This window comes from Pongo abelii, chromosome 19 (assembly GCF_028885655.2).
Source record: "Pongo abelii isolate AG06213 chromosome 19, NHGRI_mPonAbe1-v2.0_pri, whole genome shotgun sequence".
Lineage (NCBI taxonomy): Eukaryota > Metazoa > Chordata > Mammalia > Primates > Hominidae > Pongo > Pongo abelii.
In genome coordinates, this window is record NC_072004.2 from 92879716 (window position 1) to 92905594 (window position 25879).

Sequence of the window (25879 nt, forward strand, 5' to 3'; positions counted from 1 at the left end):
TGCCTGGCTAATTTTCGTATTTTTAGTAGAGACAGGGTTTTGCCATGTTGGCCAGGCTGGTTTTGAACTCCTGACCTCGGGTGATCCGCCCGCCTCAGCCTCCCAAAGTGCTGGCATTACAGGCGTGAGCCACCGTGCCTGGCTTGTTCTTACGTTCTTTATTGTAGCTGCTGGAAAATGTAAGGTTGCGTCTGTGGCCCACGTGCCTTTTCTGCTGGAGGGTTGGACCGAGGGCCAGCCGAGAAGGCTTTGGGGCTACTCTACCTGAATGCTGAGTGTGTGCCGAGCGGTAGAGAACTTTGAGAAGTGCTGAAGGACAGAGGCTTTGTGTGGGGGATGCAGCCCCAGGCCGGAGATGCCTTCTCTGTGCTCTGGAGACCCTCATTTGGTGACAGCAAGAGGAACCACTGCAAGAGGGGCGGCCACCTCAGCAAAGCACCCCAGATGCTGGCCTCCCAGCTCAGGAATCCAGAGGCAGAGGAGGGGAGGAGGCTGGGCTTGGAGGAGAGCAGGGTCTTGGGCCCTGGGAAAAGCCTGGGGGGCCAGAAAGCTGGGGGACAGATTGAGGCCAGAGGCAAAGAGAAGGAGGTTCGGAGAGGAGGGCCAAGGAGGAAGGGTTCTGCCCACGGGGAGGGAGGAGGCCGACGGGGCAGGGGCGTGGTGGAAGCTGCATCCTCCAGGCTTTCTGTTGACCCTGACACCTGGCCAGAAAGGAATTCCTTCTGGCATCCTTTGTCAGTGGTTTCTGGAGCTGCCCTTTAGGGGCCAGTGACGAGGGTGCCCTGGGCTGGGCTGCAGGCAGTGGCAAAGACAGGCTCTTCTCACTCCCAGTGCTGGGGAAATTAGCTTCTTGGAGGAAGGGGGAGCCGTATTTTCTGAGTGGCTGCACTTCCTGGCCTAGACATGTGTGTCTTGCTGTAATTTTGGCGATTGGTGTTGGTGGTGCCCATTTTATGGATGGGGAAGGTCAAATTCCACAGATATTGAGTGACAGGCCCAGGGCCTTGGATTTCAGTGTTTGACTCAGAACCCACGTCTCTGATCTGCCACCAGCCTCCCTCCCATTCAGATGGGAACAGGGACTCTGGGCATGCAGTCGTCTCCCAGACACTCCCCTGGCTCTGGCCTGGCGCCCGGAGACCAGTGGCAGCAGCTCCCCACGTCCGTTCACTGTGAGGGTGGGGAGGGCCGTGGGACCAGGAGACCTTAGGGGGAAAGTTGCCCATGAGGACTGGGAAGCGACGGGTCAGATGCCAGTGACTGCTGGCTTGGGAGCCACGGGACGTGGCTGGCCTGTGTGGCCAGTGTGGCGGGTGCCCCGGGGCTTCAGTCACCCCCAGCCACGTGTGGGGGTGTGGGATGGGAAAGGTAAGAGCGTGTGGAGCCCAGTCAACACAACACGAGGTCCTGTAGGGGCTTCCTGAGGGCGTAGCTTCCAGAATTCAGTCCCTGGCCCTATGAAGGTGTCACCAGAGGCTTCTTTCCACTTGAGTGAATCCCTCCCAGCCCCCAGCAAGCCCTCGGAACCAGCCCACTCCCAGGCGCTCTCTCCTAGTGTGGGAGTGGCCACGCCCCTGCTGGGAGTGACTCACTTGGGTTCAGAGGTCGTGGCACTGAGATGGGTCTGGCAGATCCCAGCGTCCAGGCCCAGCCCCTATAGTGTCAGCTCCCTCCTCTGGGGACCCCCTTGCTTGTGCCCCTCTGGGTCCCAGCACATCCCAGGCCTGCAGGGAGCGGGAGAGGAAGAGACTGACTCACTGGCCAGGTCCCCCAGGGGCTGGAGAGGCTGGAGAGGCAGGAGCTGGATCGGATCTGAATTCAGAGGCTCTCGGAAGAAGAGCTCAGGGTGAGCTGCGCCCCCATCCCCTGCCTCTCCTCTCCTGCTCCTTCTCCCTTCCATGGTCCCAGCCAGCAAGCACCTGGGGTAGAGGGGACAAACCCAGGTGGCTGTGTTCCAGCCCTGGCTGCAGGTCTGAATGGCTTTCTGGGGTGGCTGGCCATGCTCCCTGAGAGCCCAGCTGTGGCGATGTCTGAGCAGGTAGGTGGGGGAGCACCTAGGAAGCAGGGGCGTCAGGCAGAGCACAAGGAGAGAGGGTGTCCAGGTCAGTTTCATGACCTGGCTGAGAGGAGGGGGCTCCTCAGGGACACCGCCTCTGGCAAGCACAGGGACAAGGGCAAGGACGGCATGGCCAGAGGTCCCTGGGAGCCTCTTCCCCTCTCTTCTTCCTAGCAGCTCCCCCTCACTCTTCCCAGGGACCCTGTCACTTTCCTTTAGCGGGTGGCAGCTCCTTGGCGTCCCTCCCGTGCCTTCAGGTTGGTTCTGCACCGGGCCTGCCTATGGGCGCCCCTATCTCTACCTGCCCCCTCCTCCTGCTCCCCTCGCCCTGCCCCCTTGGAGCAATTCCCCACCGAGCCTCCCTTCTCAGGCAGTCGAGGTCCCTCCCTACCTCTGCCCCGCGCTCTGGGAGGCTCCTTGTTCCGCGGCCACAAAGCCCCTTTGATCCTCTGCTCGGCTCTGAGCCATGTGACCCGGTGGGCGGGCCGCGGCTCTCGGCGCGTCCAGCGCAGCCCGACGTTCCGCTGCTGGGGTGAGTCCTGCTCCTTTGTTCTTCCCAGCCTTGCACCACTGGCTCGGGGGCTCTCAGGTGGCGCGGCCGCGAGGCGGACTCCGATGGCCATGGTGGTGGGGCCAGGAGCCACGCTGTACCTGGGCCCCGGCCCGAGGCCGGCAGGACCAAGCGGGGTCCCCAGGAGAGGGGTGGCAGGGAGCTCGGTCTCCACGCGGGGACCAGATTTTCGGCTTCAAAATAGAAGAACAGGGCTTTGTGTGGTCACAGCTATCTCTTTGTAAATATTTGGCCAACTAAGCTGAGTGGCTAAGTTCTCCTCCTGCCGGGAGCTTCTTGGAACATGTTTCCTTTTCGCAAGGGGTTTCCCTGGCTTCCAGGAGGGCCAGGAAGAAATTCGAATTGGCCACTTTCTCTAAAATCACTCCGCTCAAGTTATCACCCCTTTGGGCTCTCGAAGACCGGCTGGCTGGAGGCTGGAGATAGTCTGAACGCTCGAAATGCAGTAACCGAAGCTCCCCGCAGCGCCGGCACTGGGATCCAGGGAGCTGCTGCTACAGCCCAGCTCTGGATTCCTGGATGTGTTGGAGATGTGCAGGGCGTTCCTGGGAGGAGCGGGGAGGGAGGGTGCTGCTGGCGGGGCTGGTCTGCGTGTGCTTTGCTTCTCTACAATGGCATGCTGCGTGTCCGCCATGCAGAGGCATGTCAGTGAGCAGGGGCTGAGGGATCTCCCTAACGGACCTGCTTTCAGAGGGGCTTTTCATGCTGGGCGAACCTCAGAGACTAAATCATGCAGCCAACAGAGGGTGGTCCCCGGCCTCAAAGCAGGGAGGGGCTAGGAGCTTTGTAGGCAATGCCATCTGCTCCTGAAACGCCATCCCAGTGACTCTGGGGACTGACTCAGCCTCCAGCCTGCTGCACTTCATCCCTGGCCCCTCTCTCTTTGCTTTTTGATGTGAGATCTGCTGTGTTTTGGTCAGAGGTTTGGGGAACAGCTCTCTGCTCATCTAAGATAAGTTTGTAATTCCTTTCCCGGAGAAAAATGTGCCACCCGGAAGCAGGTTGAGCAGTGGTTTTCTGGCAGGTCTGTTCGGGGCTGTGGGGACAGCACCTGCTGGATCAGGACCGAGTTGGAATTTGGTTTGGATCCCACATGAGAAAACCCATTAGAAGAGGAGGAAGCAGTAAAAGGCCCCATTCCCTAATAATGGTGTGGGTTTTCCTCCTCCATTCATTGCCACCTTGCCTTGAAACTTAATGGGGCCGCGTGTGTTTCCATGAATGTCATTCTCTTTGGCCAACTCCCCCGGCAGCCCCAGGAGCTCCTTTTCAGGAAAAGGAAGAAGGTGTTTGCTTAGCATCTAGCATACGAGTCCTCGTTGGAAAGGTGGGATTCTTGTTTCTCCTTGGGTCTCTTTTAGGCTGAGATGTGGTCAAGGAAGGCCTGTGGTGTGGCTCGCCTTTTTTAATGCCCGTCTCTGGAGACCTGAGTTGCCGCTGACTCCCAGCTTGCCCCTCCTGTCCCCTGGTCATTTCTGTGTCGGGGTGTCTGAGACACTATTGCATCGGCCACTTTGTGTGTGTTCCCACCAGCCCCCGCCCCTGTAGGCTGTCATTGTGACGGTGATGGGGCCAATTCAGCTGGTGATGGGGAGGACCCACTGTGTGCGCCTGGGGGGTGGTGTGCGCATTCTGGGATGAGAAGATGCGACTTCTGCCCTGAGAGCCCTGTTTTAATGGAAGGTGGGGGCATAGTTGCAGGCAGAAGCCATCAAGCACTGTGGTCAGACCAGCATTCCATGTCAGAAATGGCCTTGTCGGCCGGGCGCAGTGGCTCATGCCTGTAATCCCAACACTTCAGGAGGCCAAGGCAGGCAGATCACCTGAGGTCAAGAGTTCGAGACCAGCCTGGCCAACATAGTGAAACCCTGTCTCTACTAAAAATACTGGCTAATCCGGGCATGGTGGCGCGTGCCTGTAATGGCAGCTACTCGGGAGGCTGAGGCAGGAGAATCACTTGAACCTGGCAGGCAGAGGTTGCGGTGAGCTGAGATTGTGCTACTGCACTCCAGCCTGGGCAACAAGAGTGAAACTCTGTCTCAAAAAAAAAAAAAAAAAGCCTTATGTGGGCCTGGGATCTATCCTCTGAACACTGGGTCCACTGTGCTCCACAAGGACTTTCACCCCGGAAGCCCTAGACCCACTTGGGCAACCAGAGTCTCTGGGTTGACCACTCCCCAGCCCTGGCCAGCCTCCTGGGCCACCGTATTCTCCCAACTTCCTGTTGTGCCACGGCTGGTCCGAGCTGCTCTTATCAGACAATGCGAGGCACTTCCACAGGAGGGGACCACCCCGTCCTTAGGAGCCCGTTCTCCCTGCCCCCAGGCCTGGTGCAGTGTGTGGCTTCCCTGCTGGTGTCAAAGGTCTCAAGGCCCCTTTAAGAAGCCTGTCACCACCACCAGCAGCTTCCGTTATCTGGTTCCTCTGTACATGTAAACCTTTCCCATACACCCCGGATGTTTAGGGCTTCCGCCCTCTCTCCCTGGCCGAGGGTGTGGGAAGAGGGCTTTATTTCAATGCTTGAGAGTAGGGTCAATGGCCAGGGTAAGCTGTGGGGGCTCCTCCCCGCCAGCCCCTCTCTGCAGCCCTCACCTTAACACAGGGCATTGATATCACCTGGGCTTTGGGAAGACCTGAAGACTGACGACCCTGGAGGCTCCCAGCTTCCCACAGCCACTCTTTGGGGAAGAGGCTTCCCGAGGGACTTGTGGCCCTTGGCTGGGACTCTAGTCCCAGAGTTCTGCCTTCCAGCGCCGAGCTTTGATTTGTTTATTGAGTGCCAGCCCGGTTCCCGGACAGGTAGGGACCTGTTCCCGGAGCTCAGCAGAGCCTTGGGAAGCTTTCCCAGGAGGGCTCCCGAGGGTGGCAGCCATACCCAGTCCGCTGTACGTGTGAGTTTGTTTGATGAGGAATTGGCTGGGAAGGCGCGGATCTAATTGCAGGCTCATGAGGGTCCCTCTTGCCCCCACCCAGGAAGCGGCGGAGATCCTGGCACACTCAGCACCCAGGCCTGTGCCTGCCTAGCTGGCGGTGGAATCATGGGAGCCTTGCTCCAGAGCCCGTAGAGCAGCAGTGGGAACCTTCCCCACCTCAGCCCCTCCCAGGGCTGGCTGTTCAAACTCGCCGCCGCTCAGCCTCTTCCTCCTCTCTTTCATCAACCCTGGGAATCGCACACTGCCCACCGGGCCCGCAGGGGGTGCAGGAAGAGAGAGCTTAACACCCAGAGGTCTGGGCCTTCTGCAGGCGCCTGAGCTGCCGTGGCCTGATCTGGGTTCCCTGCTGGAACCATCACAGCGGAGTTTATGATCTGCCTGCAGGAGTTGCTTCATCCCAGCTGACTCCAGGGCTGGTTTCGCGGGGAGGGGCTGGGCCTTGGTTTTGCTGGGGGTGGGGAGGTCAGTGCAAAGGGCCTGAAAAGTGGCAGAGGTGATGGTCCATCTGCCCTCCCACTGGCCAGCCAGCCTAAATGCGACTGGCTTTTTTTTTTTTTTCCCTGCCTTTTCCCTATAAATAACACTAAATGCGATTTGTTAATGCATTCATTTGGGTTCAGTAGTTGGACCATGGGCAGAAGCACTCCAGATTTGTCACTATCCCTAAGCTAGGGGTGGGGAACACCCTCTGTGAGATCTTGGCTCCTGAGCGCCCAAGGCTGCTCTTGGAACCCCAACTCTGGGTCGGCCTCGGGACTGGCGTTGATGGAATTGTTGACATCGACCTCCGGCCTCTGCATGGCCTTCAGGAAGGGGGCCCTTCACTCTCTGTCCCATCGAGCCTGGCTGGCAGCACTCCCTTCTCAGGCCTGTGCCCCCGGCAGGGCCTGCCACCCCCGCCCTGCTCTGTGGGTGCCAGGCTCCAAGCACCAGGTGACTCGGTCATCTGAACGGTCACTGAACAGTCATCCTTGCTGGTGTCCCCACTGGAATGTGCATGGACGTCCTACCTCCCCCAGATCCTTGTCTCTTATCTCTCAGCCTTTGTTCCAGGGGCCACCACAGGACAAGGAGGTATGCGGACGTGGGTGGCACATCCACTGGGCAGTCGGCCCTGAACCTGCACGCCCCCTCCAAGGGGGCCCCCAGCGGGCGGGGTTGATGGTGCCATCTCTCTCTCTGTCACTAGAACGGACATGAGGATTGTGTCTTATCGATCCACGTCCTGAGTTCCCAGACGTCATAGGTGCTTGCTCAATGAGTGTTTGAATGAATGGTCAGCATTGTGTGACTGCAGATTTTCAGCTTTTATCCAAATAGTTTGTGGTTTCTGTCAGGCTAGCCCGAGACAGTCTCACAAGAATCTCCATTCTCCCTGCGCGCTCCGTACGAGGTCTCCTTGGAGGGTTTTTCAGTAAAAGGGCCAAAGAGCAGCATTTCCTCGGGGATTTGAACACGCTGTCCCCCGGGGCAGGGGACTGCCCTGGAAGATTCCCGGCTCTGCTTCCCATGCGCCACGTGACTAGGAGGGTCTTGGGGCAGGATGGTGTCTTTTGTGCCTTGTGTGCTGGGGCTGGAGGAAACGCTGCCCGTGGCCGGTGTCATCTGCCAGCCCTGAAGACTAATGATGGGCTGGACAGTGGCCCCATTGAGTGGGAGGGAGAATCGCTGCTGTCTGTAGCTGGGGGGCCAGGTGGGAGCCGAGGCTGGGGAGAACAGCGCAGACCTGGCACGGAGAGGCCTGGAGGAGGAGCAGGTGGTCTCAGCCACCCAGGGTGCAGAGACGCCACACGAGGAGCAGGCGTGGTGTGCGTCCTCCTGCAGATTCTCTGCCTCTTGGCTTTGTTACCTGCACTAGGCTTTGTGGTGAGAGGGCACAGAGTGGAGGAAGGTGCTGCGGCCAGGGCAGGCCACAGGCTCTGCTAATGGATTGCTGTTACCTGTCGCTTCTGTGGTTTTGCTGTCAGGATCCTCCAGCACCAAGCCCCACCACCAGGGATGGGCCCCACAGGCACTACTGGCTCCCTGAAGCCAGGGACAGACCCCATAGACAATACTGGGTCCCTGCAGCCAGAGATGGGCCCCCACAGCCAGTACCAGATCTCAGGGACCAGCACCAGGTACCCACAGCCAGGGAAGGGCCCCCATGGCCAGTACCAGGTCTCAGGGACCAGCGCTGGGTCCTCATAGCCAAGGACAGGTCCCCACGGCCAATACCAGATCTCAGTGACCTGCACCAGATGTCCACAGCCAGAGATGGGCCCCTATGGCCAGTACCAGGTCTCAGGGACCAGCACTGGGACCCTGGATGACTAAAGGAGGGCACGGTTGAGTAAAGCTGCAGGAGCCAGCCTGGCCATCCTGAGGAACTAAGCCATCACTGCGGTCTCAGGGGACTCAGACTCCTCCACTTGTCCTCTTGAATTCTGGAATCAGACACACCTGGGTCCAGCCTTTGCCCCCAGGGCTGTGTGCCTGGGATGGTTGCCTCACCTCCCTGAAGCTCACTGAGACAGGGACGGCTGCACAGGGCCGGCACAGATAGCACCCGGTGGCACAGGGTCACCTGCTCGCATCCACACAGCCTCGGCCCTCGCCCTGGCTGCGTACCGAGAGTCCCATGCCCAGACCTCTGCTGAGTCTCCGAGCTCCTGGTCACGCCTCAGGCCTCCCGTGAGAAGCATCACTGCATGGACCATGCCTCAGGACCTCACCCTGGACTGGGAACCTTGCTCCAGCCCCCCCAGTCTCCCCTAGAGGCGCCCCATGCCCCATCACTCTCACTGCTTGAGGGGTCAGATAGGGGAACCCAGTGTGGGAGGCCCAGAGGTGCCGGAGCAGACGTTAAACGAGTTCTGTGTTTGTGCGCTGGGCCTTGGCAGACACCCTGACTGAGCCTCTTCCCCAGGAAGGAGATTGGGGTCCCAGTCCAAGTTGTGGCCCCAAACCCTGTGACCAAGAGTGGGGAAAAGGCAAGACCCCTCCTCCCAGTCTTCTGGAACAGCCAATAGTGGTGGAAACATGGGTTTCACACTGAATTTCCTTGTAACCTGTTGAAGAGAATTTAGCCCGCATTTTCAGAGGTGGAGGTCCGGCTGATTTGGCAGTGTGCCCATCCCCCTGGCCACAGTTTACTCTGGACTGGGCACCCTGGGGCCCTCCCTCAGTGACGCAGTGAAGTCACTATGACGTGTTTAGTTGGTGAGAAAGTGCCTCCTGTAATGTTTTACTCTTCTTAGAGGGTGAATAAGGCTTGTTGATTATAAATAATTATTTACAGAATACATGAGGTTTAAGCTAAGTCTGGGCCACGGCAGCATGCCCTGGGTAAACCCACGTGCCACCCTAGCTAGAGCTGGTGCCCCCACAGGCTTCCTGGACTCACCCTGAAGGGGGGCTGGATTTTCTGCCTGTCCCGATGAGAGGGCTGCAGGACAGTCCCCAGCGAGCCCTTCTGAGGGCTGTAACCTCTTCCCCTGGTATTTTCCTGCTCGCCAGGAATGTTTCAAGCTTCCAGCAAAAGCCTACCCGCCGTAGTCGCTTTCTACCCTGCTCACCATCCCTCCTGCCCTCACTAATTCAGCAGACCCCCGTGCACAGCCCAGTGCAGGACTCAGGGTGGGAAGGGGTCCCGGATGGGCTGGAGCAAGGTTCCCAGCCAGGGCGGGGTCCCGAGGTGGGTCCACAGCCGGGACTGTGATTTGGGAGGCCCCTGCCTTGTTCTAGCCCCGGCACCGCTGGTGTCCTTGTGCTCAGTGGAGACTCACTGGCTCCAGGCTCTAAAACCTCAGCGAGGTCTGCAGACAGGGAGGAGCCCCACTCGTGGGTAGAGTGACTGCCGGGTCCATTTGCCTGTTACGAACCACGTGGCCTCAGACCTGCCATTCCTCCTCTCTGAGAGCTATGGTCTTTTGTCTGAAAAATGGATAATGATGGTTACCATGTCAGGGACCACTATGAGGACAAACGGAGATGAAACCGAAGAGGCTCAGCACGGAACCTGGACACAGAGGTGCTAAGTGTGTGTTACCAGCTGCAGTGGCTGCCAAGGCCCAACCACATGGCAGCCACGGGCTGAGTGGCGGGCGGGAAGTGGGGAGCAGGAGCCTGCAAGACGGGCCTTCCTGAAGTTTCCGATACAGTGAGATAAGTACACACCCAGCTCTAAGATGGAGTGTCCCAGGAAGGTGGAGACTACAAAGGCCTTGTGGCCCAGGAGTGTGAGCTGCACCTCTGGGCTCTCTAGAATTTCATCAGAGCTCAGGGAGGAGGTCAGCTCAGATATAGGGGCAACGGGAGAGATGGGAGTGAGAAAACGGCTTGGCGTCTGGAAGTGGAGCCTGGAGAGGTGGGCGTGGGGACAGAGGAGGGCCTTGGGGGCCATGGGCCCATGTGTCCAGGAGGTGGAGGCAGTGAACGGGGCCACAGACGGCCCCACACATGGCACCACCAGCCCTGCTGAGCCTGCACCTGCTCCTCAGGCCACCTGAGTGCCACTACCACCTGGCACTCCTTGGTCTGATTCCTGCTTCCTGCCCGCCTGGGAAGAGTGAGGCCACTCGCCTAAAGTCCCTTAGCTGTCCTTTCCTATCCTGGCTGCCTCCCAGCCTTGCCTAGGGTTAGCCGTTGACCTGAACTGCCTGGTCCCACCTCCCCAGATTCCTGGGGCCTTGCCCTGGCACCAACAGCCACCTCCATCTTCATCATTCACTCGCGCATTCACCCGGCAGTGCTTTTTCGGCATCCACTCAGTAATAATCAAGGCGCTGAGATGCGGCTGTGGTTAAGACCCGGGCCCGGTGAGGACCTCACAGTTGCCATTTCCCCAGAGCACAGCCCCAGCCGGGCACATTGTGGGGTCCAGAAAGAGAAAATAACACATTGCGTTTGTCCATTTTGAGTTGCTATAAAGGAATAGCCGAGGCTGGGGGGTTATTTGGCTCACGGTTCTGCAGGCTGTACAAGTGGTGCCAGCATCTGCTTGGCTTCTGGGGAGGCCCCAGGAAGCTTTTCCTCATGGTAGAAGGTGAAGGGGGAGCTGGCACGTCACATGGCGAGAGAGGGAACTCCCAGACTCTTTTTTTTTTTTTTTTGAGATGGAGTCTCGCTCTGTCACCCAGGCTGGAGTGCAGTGGCACAATCCTCGTCTCACTGCAACCTCAGCCTCCTGAGTGGCTGGGATTACAGGCACATGCCACCGCGCCTGGCTAATTTTTTTGTATTTTTTTACTAGAGACGGGGTTTTGCCATGTTGGTCAGGCTGGTCCTGAACTCCTAACCTTGTGATCCACCCGCCTTGGCCTCCCAAAGTGCTGGGATTACAGGCGTGAGCCACCGCACCCAGCCCTCCCAGACTCTTTATAGCAATCAGATCTCCCGGACCTCATGACCGTGGGGAGGGCACCAAGCCATCCATGAGGGATCCGCCCCCCTGACCCACCCCCCACCCCCCCAGGCCTTACCTCCAACATCAGGGATCACATTTCAGCATGAGATTTGGAGGGGACAACATCCAAACCATATCACACATGATCTCTCCGTGCGTGCCTCAGTTTCTACATCTGGTTAAGCAGTTAGAAGCTCCTTCTCTGTTCCTTGTTGAGAGAGCAGTGGAGGAGAAATGACTCAGGGATGGGAGGCTGGTCCCCTGAGGGGCCCTGGTGTTTGTGGAGTGGGAGTGAGGGAAGGCCCCTACGTTGTGCGTGCCGCACTGGGCTGGCTCCTCACAGCTCTGTGCCGCGCTGGGCTGGCTCCTCACAGCTCACCGTGGGGCTCCCCGAGGACTGCTGGGGAAGAAAGAGCTAATTAACTTGGAGACTGAACTGCTGAAGTTATCATTAAACTTGAGCAATCCAGGGGCCCCTCTCCCTCTGGGGCCTATGTCCCCCAGCACAGTGGGGCTTAATTGAATTTTTTCTTGTCCACCAAGGCTCCTGGCTGGCATGGTTGGGGTTTGGGATACGGAGAGGGAGATGGCGCAGGAAACCACGGGCCCCCCCCCACCCCCAGCAGCTGGGGGCTCCTGCAGTCATTTCCTCTTGGTCCTGTTGAGCAGCTCTGGCCCCTGGAGCCCTCAGCCAGGGATGTGGGGGCCTGCCAGGCCGGGGTCCTCACTGCTGCCGCTATGCACAGCTGCATCTTGCATCCGGGGAGTGGGGTGCTGAGTGGGGTGTTTGGGAGGCAGGTTTTCCCTTGTCCTTTCTGCCCAGAGACCTTGGGGATGAGTTGAGTGAGATCCTTCCGGTTTCTGACTGGCTGTGTTTCTGTTGCCATCCCCCACTCCTTTTAAGTGGAGGTTTATGACTTCCTTCTTTATTTAAAAGGGTCATTTAGTGACTTAGCAGATCCCAGTCTGTGTTACACAGGGCCCTTTTGAAAATCTGTGGGGAGGCTGGGCTTGGTGGCTCACACCTGTAATCCCAGCAATTTGGGAGGCCGAGGCGGGTGGATCACCTGAAGTCAGGCGTTCGAGACCAGACTGGCCAACATGGAGAAACCCTACCTCTAGTAAAAATACAAAAAATTAGCTGGGTTTGGTGGCACGTGCCTGTAATCCCAGTTACTCGGGAGGCTGAGGTAGGAGAATCACTCGAATCCAGGAGGTGGAGGTTGCAGTGAGCCGAGATCACGCCATTGCACTCCAGCCTGGGCAACAGAGTGAGACTCTGTCTCAAAAAAATAAAAATAAATAAATAAAAATCCATGGGGAGACCTCTGTGTCCATTGGCTGATGTGAGGAGAGGGTGAGGAGGTGCAGAGAAGGTACCAGGCTGAGGACCGCCCCCACCCTTGGGCTACAGAATCGAAGGAGGGGGCACATGAAAGATGTTCCTAGACTTGGGCTGGAGGCTGGGGACATCCGAGGGCAAGGACGACGCTGTGCCTGCTCTTGTTTGCAGAGGAGTGCACAGGGCTCACCGGCTTCTTGTTGCTGTTTAAGTGATAGCTTTATGGAGATAGAATTCACATACCGTGACCTTGGCCTTTTTAAAGTCTACAGTTCAATGGTTTTGCTATATTCACAAAGTGATTGTATTAGGGTCATCCAGAGAAACAGAACCAATAGAAGGTGTGTACATGTGTATAGATAAAGAGATTTATTATTATGAGGAGTTGGCTCACCTCATTATGGAGGTTGGCAAGTGCCAAGACTGGCAGAGTAAATCAGCAGGCTGGAGACATGGGAGAGCCCATGTTTCGGCTCTGGTGTCCACCTGAAGGCCCAAGACCCAGGAGAGCCAATGGTGTCGTTCCAGTCCCGAGACCCAGGAAAAGCCCGCGTGTCAGTTTGAGTCTGAAGCAGGAAGAATCTGATGTTCCAGGTTGAAGGCGGTTAAGCAGGAAGAATTCTCTCTCACTCAGGCCTTGTGTCCTATTCAGACCTTCAGGCCTTTGTCACAAAATTACAAAGGCCTGATCAGAACAAAATCTGAGAAAAAACCCTTTCCTTCTATCGGTTTTGGATTCATTGGCTGGGACCCTGGAAATTAGACTGACAGAGAGATTAACAGGAAACAAGTGTAACAATTCAAGTAAGTTTTACTTGACGCCGAGCCTTCATAAGGAAATGAAGACCCAGAGAAACCGTTAGCCTGAGCGGTTTTTGTTTTGTTTTGGGACAAGCTCTCACTCTGTCGCCCGTCCAGGCTGGAGTGCAGTGGCCCGATCACGGCTCACTGCAGCCTTGACTTCCTGGGTTCAAGCTGGGGCCCAGCTGCTGGCCCCGGGAGCTGCTCGAGCAGCTCCAAGTCCCAGCTCAGACTCCGAAGTAGCTGAGACTACAGGCATGTGCCACCCTGCCTGGCTAATTTTTTATTTTTTGTAGAGATAGGGTCCCACTATGTTGCCTGGGCTGGTCTCAAACTCCTGGGCTGGAGCAATCCTCCTGCCTTGGCCTCCCAAAGTGCTGGGATTACAGGCGCGAGCCACCGTGCCCGGCCTAGGCCTGAACAGTTTTTATTTGTTTTGCTTGTTTTTTAAATTTGTTTTTTGCTTGTTTTGAGGAGGTTTTTTTTGTTTATTTCTTTTGCTTGTCTTTTGCTCAGGCTGGAGTGCAGTGGCATGATCTCTGCTCACTGCAACCTCTGTCTCCTGGGCTCAAGCCATTCTCATGCCTCAGCCTCCTGAGTAGCTGCGAGTACAGGCGTGCGCCACCACACCCGGCTAATTTTTGTATTTTTAGTAGGGATGGGGTTTTACCATGTTGGCCAGGCTGTTCTTCAACTCCTGACCTCAAGTGATCTGGCCACCTCGGCTTTCCAAAGTGCTGGCATTATAGGTGTGAGTCGCTGTGCCTAGCCTAGGACTGAACATTTTTATGCTGGGTTTGAAGAAGAGTGGAAAGTCGTGGGAAACTGTGACAGAGCAACAAAATATGAGCTGAACAGTGAGCCCGTGGGGGTCTCGGCGAGGCCTGTGTACTGGGGCCCCTCTCAGATCCTCTGTCTCTGGAGATGAGGCTGTTCCTTTCCGCTGGGTGTAGGGAGGGCACCTCTTACATGAGGGGCTTATGATCTGTTTCAGAGAAGGGGAGATCAGTGAGTTCTTCTTGGACCTGCCGTTTCTTAAATTCCTTCAGCTGAAAATATTTACTATGCCAAGGCGCTTTATCTTGGAGTGTGGTTCCAAACCCTGTTGCCTTCAACTGATCGGGTTGAGGCCCACCCCCATCAGAGCACACAATCTGCTTTACCCAGGCTCCTGATTGCACCCTTTTCCCATTTGCCCCAAGAATACTCACCAGCAGTGCTTGTGGCTGCAGCGTTCACCCCAAGATAACTTTGCCGGGAAGTATCTTGCTTTTATTATTATTTTCACATCACTCTAGTATATCAACTTCGGAAACAAAAGACATCATTCTGTTTATAGCATTCCATTTTTAGTAGTGGTATTTCCCTTAAAAAAAAATGGTAATTCTCAGCTGGGTGTGGTGGTTCATGCCTGTAATCCTGGCACTTGGGAAGGCTGAGGCAGGTGGATCACCTGAGGCCAGGAGTTGGAGAACAGCCTGGCCAACATGGTGAAATCCCATCTCTACTAAAAATACAAAAATTAGCCGGGCGTGGTGGCGGGCACCTGTAATCCCAGCTACTTGGGAGGCTGAGGCAGGAGAATTGCTTGAACCCGGGAGGCAGAGGTTGCAGTGAGCCGAGATCATACCATTGCATTCCAGCCTGGACGACAGAGCAAGATTCCGTCTCAAAAAAAAAAACAAATAAATAAAATAAAATAAAGTAAAATAGTAATTCTCGATCGCTGAAAATGTCAAATCCTAGAGAACACAGCATTCCTATGAGTGATGTTAACATTGTTCTTTATCAGTTGTTGGCCAAATATTCATTTGATGAATCCTATTTTTCCAGAATAGATAACTCAGATGATTCTGTGGTTTTGCTTAGAAATAACTTCAGGAACAATTTAAAAAATTTTTTTTCTTTTTAATTTTTTTGTTTTTTGAGACGGAGTCTTGCTCTGTTGCCCAGGCTGGAGTGCAGTGGCGCGATCTCGGCTCACTGCAAGCTTCGCCTCCCAGGTTCACGCCATTCTCCTGCCTCAGCCTCCCGAGTAGCTGGGACTACAGGCGCCCGCCACCATGCCCGGCTAATTTTTTTTTTTTGTATTTTTAGTAGAGACGGGGTTTCACCGTGGTCTCGATCTCCTGACCTTGTGATCCACCCGCCTCGGCCTCCCAAAGTGCTGGGATTACAGGCGTGAGCCACTGCGCCCGGCTGACACAGAAAACCATCACAGTTACACAGCCATCGCCATTAATCCCAGCACATTTCATCATCCCCAAAAGAGACCCTGTCACCATTAACCATTCCCCATTCCCAACTCTGGGCTCTCAGCCCGTAGCCACCGCTCATCTGCTTTCATCTCTATGAATTTACCTGTTCTATATAGTTTGTGTAAATGGAATCGTACAATATGTGGCTTTGGTGTCTGGCTCCTTTCACTTGGTAGAATATTTTCAAGGCTCACCCACATTATAGCAGGTGCTGGTGCTTCATTCTTTTTCATGGCCGAATAATATTCCATCGTGGATAGACCACACTGTGTATCTCTTCATCTGCTGATGGACATTTGGGTTGTTTCTGCTTCTTGACTGTTGAGAAGAATTCTGCAGTGAGTGTTGCTCTACAGATTTTTTGTGCAAACATGTTTTCATTTCTCTTGGGTAATTGCAAGATCATGTGGTTTAGCCAACCAGCCTTTAAGCCATGTGTCTGCTGAGGGACCCAGGCCTGGTGGGCGTGCATTGCTGTGCTTGGCCAGCCAGGTGCTGCGAGTCTGTGTCGCAGCCATTTCTCTGTGCTGTGCTCTGAGGTTGTCTCACTGGCACCGGGCACTGTGAGCCTCAGGAGGCCAAGGCCCCCTTTGTTTCATCTTGAGTCCAGGCCTCGATCCATGAACGAGGATGAATGGACATTGAATCAACTCAGGTACCGGTGGGGCTGGGATGGGGATGCAGAGTGGCCCGGGGGCCTGCAGCTGGGTCCTGGCTGCTGACTTCCAGTTTCCTTTGCCTGTTGGAGCCCAGAACAAGTCAGAAAGGGGAAATGCAAAGTTTGAGTGTCTTTTCTGTGGTAGACTGGCAGGCCTGGGTGGGTGAGCCACTTGCAGCTAGTTGCAGAGTGAGAGAGGAAGTGGAAGGCGAGGGAGAGGGTGAGTTTGGTGTAACTCACCCCTGGTAGGAGGCTGGGCTGAGGCTGGGGGAAGTGACTTTTATTTTTCTGAGAGGATTCTTCCCTGGGGCCAACTTCAAACCAGGGGAGACAGGACCTTCCTGGGGGAGGCTGGAAGTGCTGGGGCCCCCAGGTGAGGATGGCTGCAGGTCTCCCAGGGCCAACGTCTTGGGGAAGCAATGTGTTACCGTGTTTCTGGACTGTCTCTCTCTCTCTCTCTCACACACACACACACACACACACACACACACAGTCTCTCACACACACACACACACACACACACACACACACACGAGTAAACTGTGATACAAATGTGTGCTCATTAAAGTGCCCACTTTAAACCACCATACAGCCTGTAAAGCGAAGGCCCTGGCCCTGGCCCGCATCTGGGCACCCACTCCCCAGCCAGCCGGTGGGCAGTTTGCGCTGCAGTCTGTTACCATCCCTCAGGGATGCAGCCGAGGAGCCCAGCTGGCTTGGAAGGCCCAGTGGGCGCAGCCTCAGGAAAGCGGTCAGGGCCCAGCCAGGCCCCTTCCCCCTCCCAGCCTTGGGAGAAATTACCATATGAATGTAGCTCCTTCCCGGAGTTCTGGCTGGAAGGGCCTGGGAGGGGACAGGCTCCCACCCCAGGAGCTACCAGGTTCCGGCTGCTGCCTGCGTTAGCTGCGTGAGCGTGAGCGAGCCAGGGGTCACTACCGGCTGGAAGGAAGAAGCAGGCATTTCTTCCTGGAGGTCACCGTTGGAGTCCCACAGTAGGTCAACCCCAGGCCCCGGGTCCTCGGGAGGAGGAGAAAGAGGAGAAACAGGAGGTATGGAGGGTGGGCCGGGACTAGAAGGGACACAGGGTCGGGGCAGTGCGGGAGACCCTGGGGGCTCCCTCATTTAACCAGCTAACATCACAGTGTTCATAAGAACACGCTGTTACTGCAGTTGTATTACTTTGCTCTGATTTCAAAAGGCACAACTGATTACTTTAGGGAACGGAGAATCTAAGGAAGGCCTCGCAGGAGAGGGTCAGATGCGATCGAGTAAATGTGAGCCGTTTGTAAACTGTAGAGTGGGGAGCACCGGTCAGCCCTGGGGTCAGTGTTCCTCTGATGCTCAGCTCGGCCTCTGTACCTTTTAGTGCTCGGCTGAGCTCTGTGGGGGTCAGGGCTGGGTCTGGTACATTCGAGGACTTCTACCAAGCCCCTGGCAGTGTCTCAGTTACTAAATCCAGTTTGCCAGTTACTAAATCCGCTCTGCCGGTTCCCGAATCACTCTAACGTTGGGGCCGGCCATGTCACGTCTGGCTTTTCATGCAGGACGGCAGATGGATAGACGCTGGGACCAAGTCATCCTTGGGCCGCGAGACGTCTGACCTTCTGCTGGTGTCTCAGAAGATGCTAGCTCTCCATGGCATGTCTTCCACGCAGTGCTTGGTGACCAGTGGCCTCTAAGGGGCCCCCCTGCTTCAGCGTGGGGAGTGGCCTGGCCAAGGTCTCAGTGTCTGGTTGGAGCCAGGCATAGGCTCAGGTGTTCTGGCTGGAGGCCTCCTGCCCACGGGCTCTGCCTGTCCTGTGTCCCTGGTCCTTACTGTGTCTTCTGTGTTCCTGGGAGACACCCCAGGGGCCCTGAGCCCAGCACTGGGGTTGGGGAGTGGGCGGGGAAGGGGGTGGGGATTAGGGTCCCTGGCTGCAGAACAGCCAGGCCCCAAGTCTCCGCCCCACTCCCCTCCCCACCGGGCGCCTCATCCCACACTGACCATTTCCTGAACAAAATTTCCTGAACCAGCCTCCCACCCCGGCTGTCCCAGGAAGCCCATCCATCCTTCCGCCTTAATGCTTTGTGGCTCCAGAAGGACAGTGGAAGCCGGAAATCATGAGTCTCTCATTCACAGGCGGCCACACACCAAAGCCGCGGGGACGCCGTGGGAAAGGACTCCGGCCAGCGCGGCCGGCACAGAGGGAGCGGTGTTACCGGGGTAGACGGGAGCCGTGGCTGCCCCCATTGCTGGTCTGGGAGAGACGAGGGGCTGGACGAAAGGACAGCAGGCTGGCCATTCATTCATTCATTCACTCATTCACAGCGCCTCACTGGGTGCTTCGGACGTGTAAGGTTTTGTGGGTAGTGAATGCGACAGACCCCAGACAGCAATCGGAGGGCCATGTGTGTAAGAACTGAGGGACCTAGGCCGGGCGCGGTGGCTCACGCCTGTAATCTCAGCACTTTGGGAGGCGGAGGCGGGCGGATCACGAGGTCAGGAGATCGAGACCATCCTGGCTAACACGGTGAAACCCCGTCTCTACTAAAAATACAAAAAATTAGCTGGGCTTGGTGGCGGGCGCCTGTAGTCCCAGCTACTTGGGAGGCTGAGGCAGGAGAATGGCGTGAACCCGGGAGGCAGAGCTTGCAGTGAGCCCAGATAGTGCCACTGCACTCCAGCCTGGGCGACACAGTGAGACTCTGTCTCAAAAAAAAAACAAAACTGAGGGACCCAATGTAGATGAGCTATCCCAGGAAAACAAGTGGGAGTTCTAGGGGCAGCATGGGGAAAGGATGGTCCCAGCAGGGAGGACCTCTGTGGGTAGCCTCGTTGGAAGAGCTGAAAGGCAGCCAGGGAGGCTGTGCGTGGATGGAAGCTGAAGAGTAGGTTAGGGGCGTGTGTTTTGTTAACAAAGACTTCAAGCATTTACTGACCGGGCACAACACTATGTGCTTCATAAATAAATATCTCATTTGATCCCTAGCATTCTTATGAGACAGATGTTATTATCCCATTTCGCATGTAAGAACATTGAGGTGCAGAGTGGTTAAGTTACTTGCTCAGGGTGACACAGCACGTCGGTGGTAGGACAGGATTCTGGAGCCACAGGAATCTGGTTTATCCCAGGTGCAATGGAAACCAGTCACGGCTTCATAGAGGGAAATGATCAGATTAATAAGTTTTACACAGGCCCCCTGGTGCTTTGAGGAGGAGGGATTGGGACAGGGGCAGCTAATGGTGGTGGCTTAGATTGCAAGTGGCTGTGAGATGTGTTGGGTTAACACTGATGGAAGTTTGGGATGGATGAGTGGATTTGGAGTAATGGAAATGGAGGGCCCAGGCCCGGCCCCTGGAGATCTAGCTGCAATAGCTGTTGGCTGGAGAGGCCGTTCAGTTAGATGGGGGATGGGGTGGGAGGCAGGTGGGATGGGAGCTCCAGAGTTCAGCCTGGGGCACGGTCGTTGGGTTCAAGATGCCTTCAGATGTCAGAGCTTGACAGTGGCAGTGGCTGCAGATACCCAGGACCCAGCAGAGGACCTGGCACAGTGGGCCCAGGGACACGTCTGTGAGTCAGGCTGGCACTTGAGTGTGAATCTGGACAAAGAAGTTCGCATTGTTGGCATTGAATGCTTGGGGGCTGGGTGAAGTCAGCTAGGGAGAGGGGCCCTCAAGGCACCAGGACTGACTCCGTGGGTGAGGGCAGAGGAGGAGCCAGCAGAGGCTGAGAGAATAACCAGAGACAGGAGGAAGGTCAGCAGAGCCACGCACAGAAGCCTGGAGAAGATTGGGGAAAGGAAGGGCTGGGTGGTCGTCATTCCCTGCAGCTGGGAGGCAAGGGTGACCCCTGTGTGTTTCATTCTTCAGAGGATTGGTGGCTCCGTCTGGTCAGAACCCCAAGTCCAGAGGTGCATCTGAGCTTCATGCCGTGGTGCAGGCAGCAGGAGCCATGGAACAGGCCTGCGGGGTCACAGCCCGCCTGCTGCTTCCTGGTGTCTCTACCCTGAGCTCAGGGGTTGCTTGGATGCCCTGTGCTGCATCCCCCAAGGCAGTGTTCCAGAGAGGATGGCTATCTCAAGGTGTGACCAGGTAGCGGTCCACGCACACTGCTTTTTCCTGGGGAGAGTCTGGGATGAAAGGGTATGTGTGTGTTTCTGAGACTCCTTGGATAGGCTCCATGTACCTATCCACCCATCTTTCCACCCACTCACCCATCCACTCACCCACCCATCCACCCATCCACTCATCTACCTGTCAACCCATCTATCCACTCATTCACCCATCCACTCATCCACCTATCTATTCATTCACTCATCCACCTGTCAACCCATCTATCCACTCATTCACCCATCCACTCATCCACCTATCTACTCATTCACTCATCCACCCATCCACTCATTCACCCATCTGTCCATCCACTCATCCACTCACTCACCCATCCACTCATGCACCCATCCACCCATCTATCCACTCATCCACCCATCCACTCATCCACCTATCCACTCATTCACTCATCCACCCATCCACTCATTCACCCATCTGTCCATCCACTCATCCACCCATCCACTCGTCTACCTATCCACTTATTCACCCATTTATCCATCCACTCACTCATCTACTCATCCACCCATCCACTCACTCATCTATCCACCCATGTATCCATCCACTCATCCACCCATCTACTCATCTGTCCATCCACTCATCTGTCCATCCACTCATCCACCCATCAACTCACCCACCCATCCACTCACCCACCCATCCACTCACCCATCCATCTACCCATCCTCTCATCTATCCATCCACTCATCCACCCATCCACTCATCTATGCATCCACTCATCCGTCCATCCACTCATCCGTCCATCCACTCATCCATCCATCCACTCACCCACCCATCTACTCATCCACCCATCCCCTCACCCATCCATCTACCCATCCATCCATCCACTCATCCACCCATCCACTCATCTACTCATCCACTCATCCATCCATCCACTCATCCACCAATCTACTCATCCACCCATCCATGCAGTCATTCATCCATTTGCTCATTCATCTGTGCACCCATCCATTCACCTGCTTGTTCATCCACCTACCCATCCATTCATCCATCTGTCTATCCATCCACCCACCCACTCACCCATTCACACACCCATACACCCATCCATTAATCCAACGATCCATCCCCATCCTTGCTTCAGAAAGCATTTGAAGTTGCTGGAGTGTGCCCTTGGAAAATGCGTCATAAGCTTTCATAAGGCCTCTCTTTGGTTTCCTCACTTCTTTGATTGGTCTTTTCTTTTGGACATGCAGGATCTGAGCAGCTCTTCTGGGAGGTGGGTGCAGTCCAGGTAGGCTGCCTACAAAGCTAGGACCGAGGGAGCCACATCCAAGGCACTGTGGGTTCCCAAGGCGATGGCACTGTGGGCCCACTGCTTCCAGACCTCCTCAACTCCCAGGCTCCTGAGCAGGAGGACTCCTGGGGCAGGGCCTGGAGATGGGAAGAGAAAACAACTCCAGTCTCTCAACTCTCATCAGCCCAGGTGGGTGCTGCATGGATTGGGGGCACCTGGAGCAGTTGGCCCCTTCACCCCTTTCCCCCACCTTCCTGGCCCCTCTGGCTGTAATCAGACAGTTGTGTGCGATGTCTTTTCTCCCTCCTGAAGGGGTCATTTAGTCAGGCTTCTACTCATGGCCCAGGAATGTGCCCCTCCCTGCCTGTCCCCCACCCCCAAGCAGGCCCTGCCTCCAGCCCCCTGCTCTCTCTGAAGGGCCTGGGCGTGGGGCAGCCTCTGCAGCATCCCCAGGACCCGAGCTGATCTGCACAGCAGAAGGGAATTGGGGGAAAGCTTTTTTTCTACCCAGCTCCTGGCAGGGGGCCACCCTGTTGTACCCCAGAGACCCTTGTCTACGTTTTGTTATTTCAGATGATTTCATAAGTTGGGGGAGGTGGAGCCCCAGCCCCCCCAGCCCCTGTTGTTGCCTCACTGCCGAGCTCTGCTGTGTATCTGCTGACAGGCCTGCTGATAGCAGAAGGGGCTGGAGAGAGGGAGGCTCTGGGCCCTGCCCTCCCCAACCCCTGCTTAGGGGACATCCCTGATAAGAGGAAATTCCAGCCTGTGACAGATGGCCAGTGTCCACCCACCCACGGGGGAACTTTTCTTTCTCTTTTTAAGTTTGCAGATTTGCCAAGAACTAAAGGAATCTCTGTGGTTGGCTGGCCACTGTGGACATGGCCGGAGGGCTGGCACGGGCTGGATCTTGGGGTTGCTTTGGGGTAGGGGCCGCTCCTGGTGGAAGGTTCCTTGGGGTGGGGGAGGCATCAGGGCCATTCCCTGACCCTCCCTCTGCAGTGGATCCACTTCAGGGGCTGGGACAAGGCAAGGGGGCAGCGGAAAACAGAATATAAAACAGCCCCCCAACACACACCACACCAGAAGTCAGGGGATTCATCCTTGGCCTGCCCCCCCTGCCCCCTAAGTTCTGAGAGTGGCTCTTGAGGAAGTGAATGGCGATGGTTTGCAGGTCAGAGCTTGCTCTGGCCCAAGATTGATGTCTCAATAGGCCACGGAGCCTGGGTGAAAAAACTCGGGCTAGGGAGGTGGCGGGTTGCAAATGAAAGAACAGAGGAGGGCCTCTTCCAGAAAGAGGCGGGTGGTGTGGGGAGCCCTTGGACCTTGTCCAAATTTGACTTTACCGACTGGGGCCAATTGAAACCGTGCTGGCAGAAAGGCAAAACTGCTTGAGATTCCTTCCTCCACAATAGAGGAGAGGTTTGCTTCAAAGGGTTTGGCGAGGGAAAAGCTGAAGGAACCTTGGCCGGCCGTAAAAGTGGGGACCCCCACCCCCCTGCCTTGGGGGCACCTCGGGCCCCTGAATGAATGAAAGAGGAGGCTAGATGGAGACAGACTCACACCACCTGTCCCTTCCAGGTCCTGCAAAGGAGCACACAGGGTTCTTGTTGGCTCTTCCACCTTGTCAGTCCCCAAGAAGGAGAAAACACCGACAGGGGAACCGTAAAGCTGCAGTCTTGTTTAAATCCCATCATGGAAACCGGAAAGTGCTCCAGCTCGGAGAAAAATGCAGCTCTTTGCCTTTGCAAATCCGTGTCTTTCTCTGGGAGGCCAGAGCCTTTGTGCTCGATTTCTAAGCAGGGTTTCAGAGTGTCTCAGGAGGGGAAGGCAGAGTCTCAGATTTCCGGCATCCCAGGTCCTAACCAGGCTTTGAGGAGACGCTTCCTGCCCCATACAAAGTGTGAAGTGTAATTTGATTTGGAGTTAGTTAACAAATTAGATGAGCTGTGTGCATTTTAAAAATTCAGTCCTTGATCCCCCCACCCACGCACTTTTGCACAATTTGGTCATTTATATTCAGTGTTTCCATCTTTAGAAGAGAACAGGAAGTCCCCAATGACATTTATGGAGCGTTTGTAGTAGCTTGGGTAGGTTAATAGGAACACAATACAGTGAAAAGCGGAGTTGAGATGGGAAAAGATCCTGTTTTCAGAGTCCCCCAGGGATGACATTCCTCCTGGTCTCTGTCCACCCCCTCTGGAGTCCACTGTCCGCGAACAGCAACGTGTTCTCATTTGAGGGCTCTTCCTGCCGGAGCTCAGGGATGGAGACCAGCTGGCCTCAGTCCTCTCCTCTTACCTCTTTGTTTCTCAGACTCATCTTCCACCTTGAATAATTTTTTTAAACCTGCCCTCCTTCTTCTCTAGCTGTAGAACCCAGAACTTTGTGTGTGTGGTCAAAAGTTTAGAGAGTGCTGAAGGTAATGCTGAGATAACCCTATTAAATTCTGTAAGTTCTCATCACACCAAGTTTGTTTGTTTTTTTGATTCTCATTTTATTTTATTTCATTTTATAGGGATGGGGTCTCGCTACGTTGCCCAGGCTGGTCTTGAACTCCTGGGCTCAAACGATCCTCCCGCCTCGGCCTCCCAGAGTGCCAAGTTATTTTTTTAATTGGGATCCGCTGGCCTAGGGATTCTTTGATGAACCCTTCAAAATGTGTGTGTGTCTGTCTGTCTGTCTTCAGCGTATACTTTTCTAGGGAGAGTCTTTACTTTTCACCAGAGGTTTGTGGCACACACATGTCCTGTACTACTGTATCAGATTATGAATTCCTTACATGGTGAAGACTGCTTCACATCTGTCCAGAAGTCTCGGCTAATAAACATTTAAATAAATGAACTTCAAATTCCCATGTGCCACCACTGTTTTCATTCTGACTGCTCTCAAGCCTGTAGTGTCATCTTTTTGTTACTGTGAAGTAGACACTCAATAAATACTTGTCAAATGAATCAATGTTGTGGTCCTGGTCCACTAGGACCCCGGGATCATCGTCTACCATTATTGTCTATAGTTTCTTTACCATCTTGTTCCAGAGCGGTTCTTTCTCTGAGGTCTGCCCACCTCTGCATGTGTGTCTAGTTTCCAGCCCTGTCGCCTTACCATTCTCTTTCCTTTACCTGCATTTCCTGAACTATTAATAGTTAACAATAGCTTCTCCCTCCACCCACTCACTCATACCTGAAGTGAGAAGTCATCATTGAGGTCTCTGTGGATTTTGTCAGCCCAACCTGGGGCGGCCTCCTGGAGGTGGAGTTTTCAGATGAGGGATGGACATTTTGGTGTCTGCTGGTTAGATCCACCTGGGAGCTTTGGCAGGGGCCCCAGGGCAGCTCTGCCTCTTCATTTTGGCTGTGGGACCCCTGGTGCACTAGGGTTTCTCAAGTAAGCATCTGTGTCCTGGGAGAGCCATAGGCAGGCCTGAGAGGGCCCCTGGAATCTGGGACCCCCAGCCCGGCCCAGTAGCTGGTACCATCACCTTTCTTGCAACGGAAATTATGGAAACTAAGATGCTAATGTGCTTTGATAGGCCTGGGGTGGCTCTAAGCCCTGGGAAGAGCCCTGGCAACTTTCCCTGGCTGGCAGGTGGAATCTTCTCCTGGCAATTCAGGGCTGTGCCTCCAACTCCCTGGGGGAGAGCAACTGAGGGAGGAGCTGGAGGCCAAGGCCTCAGTGCTGAGCTGCCTGCACCGCAGCGGGCACCTTCTGGGTCCTGGCTGCAGGAACCCCATACTTCTCCAGCCTTTTCATGGTGCCCAAAGACCTGGCCTGGGGAGGGGGTCAGCAGCCTGGGGCTCACCTACCTGGCTTCAAATCCTGGCTCTACCGCTTACTCGCTTTGCGACCCTCATAATTGACAAAACCCTCTTGGCCTCAGTTTCCTTATCTGTGAAATGGGACAATAACAGTGGCTACCTTATAGGATTGTGTGATGATCCATCAGTTATAATAGCTCCTGAGCAGCATTTAGAGTAACACGTGGGGCTGGGTGCAGTGGCTTATGTCTATAATCCCAGCACTTTGGGAGGCCAAAGTGGGAGGATCGCTTGAGGCCAGGAGTTCGAAACCAGCCTGACCAACATTAGTGAGACCCACTCTCTTAAAAAAAAATTAGAGTAACGCCTGGCACAGAGAGCCCCCAGTAAACCTCGGCTGCTCTGATGAGCTTTGTTTCTTCATTTGTTCATTCGTTCACCAGACTTTTTGCCGGGGCTTGCCGTGAGTCCTATGCTGCTCTGAAGAAAGCCGGGCTGGGGTGAGCGTGATGGATGAGGTGTCTGGCTTCACAAACCCTATGTGGGGGGGTTGCGGTGAGAGGAAACCGCCACATCATTATTCAGTTACCATCGTGGGGAGACTGCCTGGACGCAGAGAGCAGGCTCTGTGTGGGAGCGGGGAGGGCAAGCCCCGGTTGCGAGGCAGGGCTTCCCCAGGATTCAGCAGGGATCTGAAGGACTTTGCAGGCACCCAGGGAGATAGGAGAGGAGGAAGGAGCGGCCCTGGCTGGACACTGTCCTCCTAGCATTGCCTGCATCAGG

At 55.5% G+C, this 25879-nt stretch overlaps 1 protein-coding gene across 13 annotated transcripts in view; it reads left to right on the top strand.

The window, feature by feature from the left end:
• Positions 1–25879, top strand: part of SEPTIN9 (septin 9) — a 217729-nt gene that overhangs the window by 165810 nt on the left and 26040 nt on the right. The window contains exons 1-2 of one of the 13 annotated variants that reach the window (XM_063718293.1): positions 1632–1846; positions 2427–2588. The exons of 9 other annotated variants lie outside the window; for them this stretch is intronic. Coding sequence is in view for 1 of the 4 variants with exons in the window: in XM_063718291.1 (XP_063574361.1) it covers positions 21485–21530 (46 nt within the window). In the remaining 3 variants the exon portion in view is untranslated. Of the gene's footprint in view, positions 1–1631; positions 1847–2426; positions 2589–16896; positions 17055–21300; positions 21531–25879 lie in introns of those variants that run through there. 3 more of the 13 variants (XM_063718291.1, XM_024235332.3, XM_024235331.3) reach the window with 3 other exon arrangements.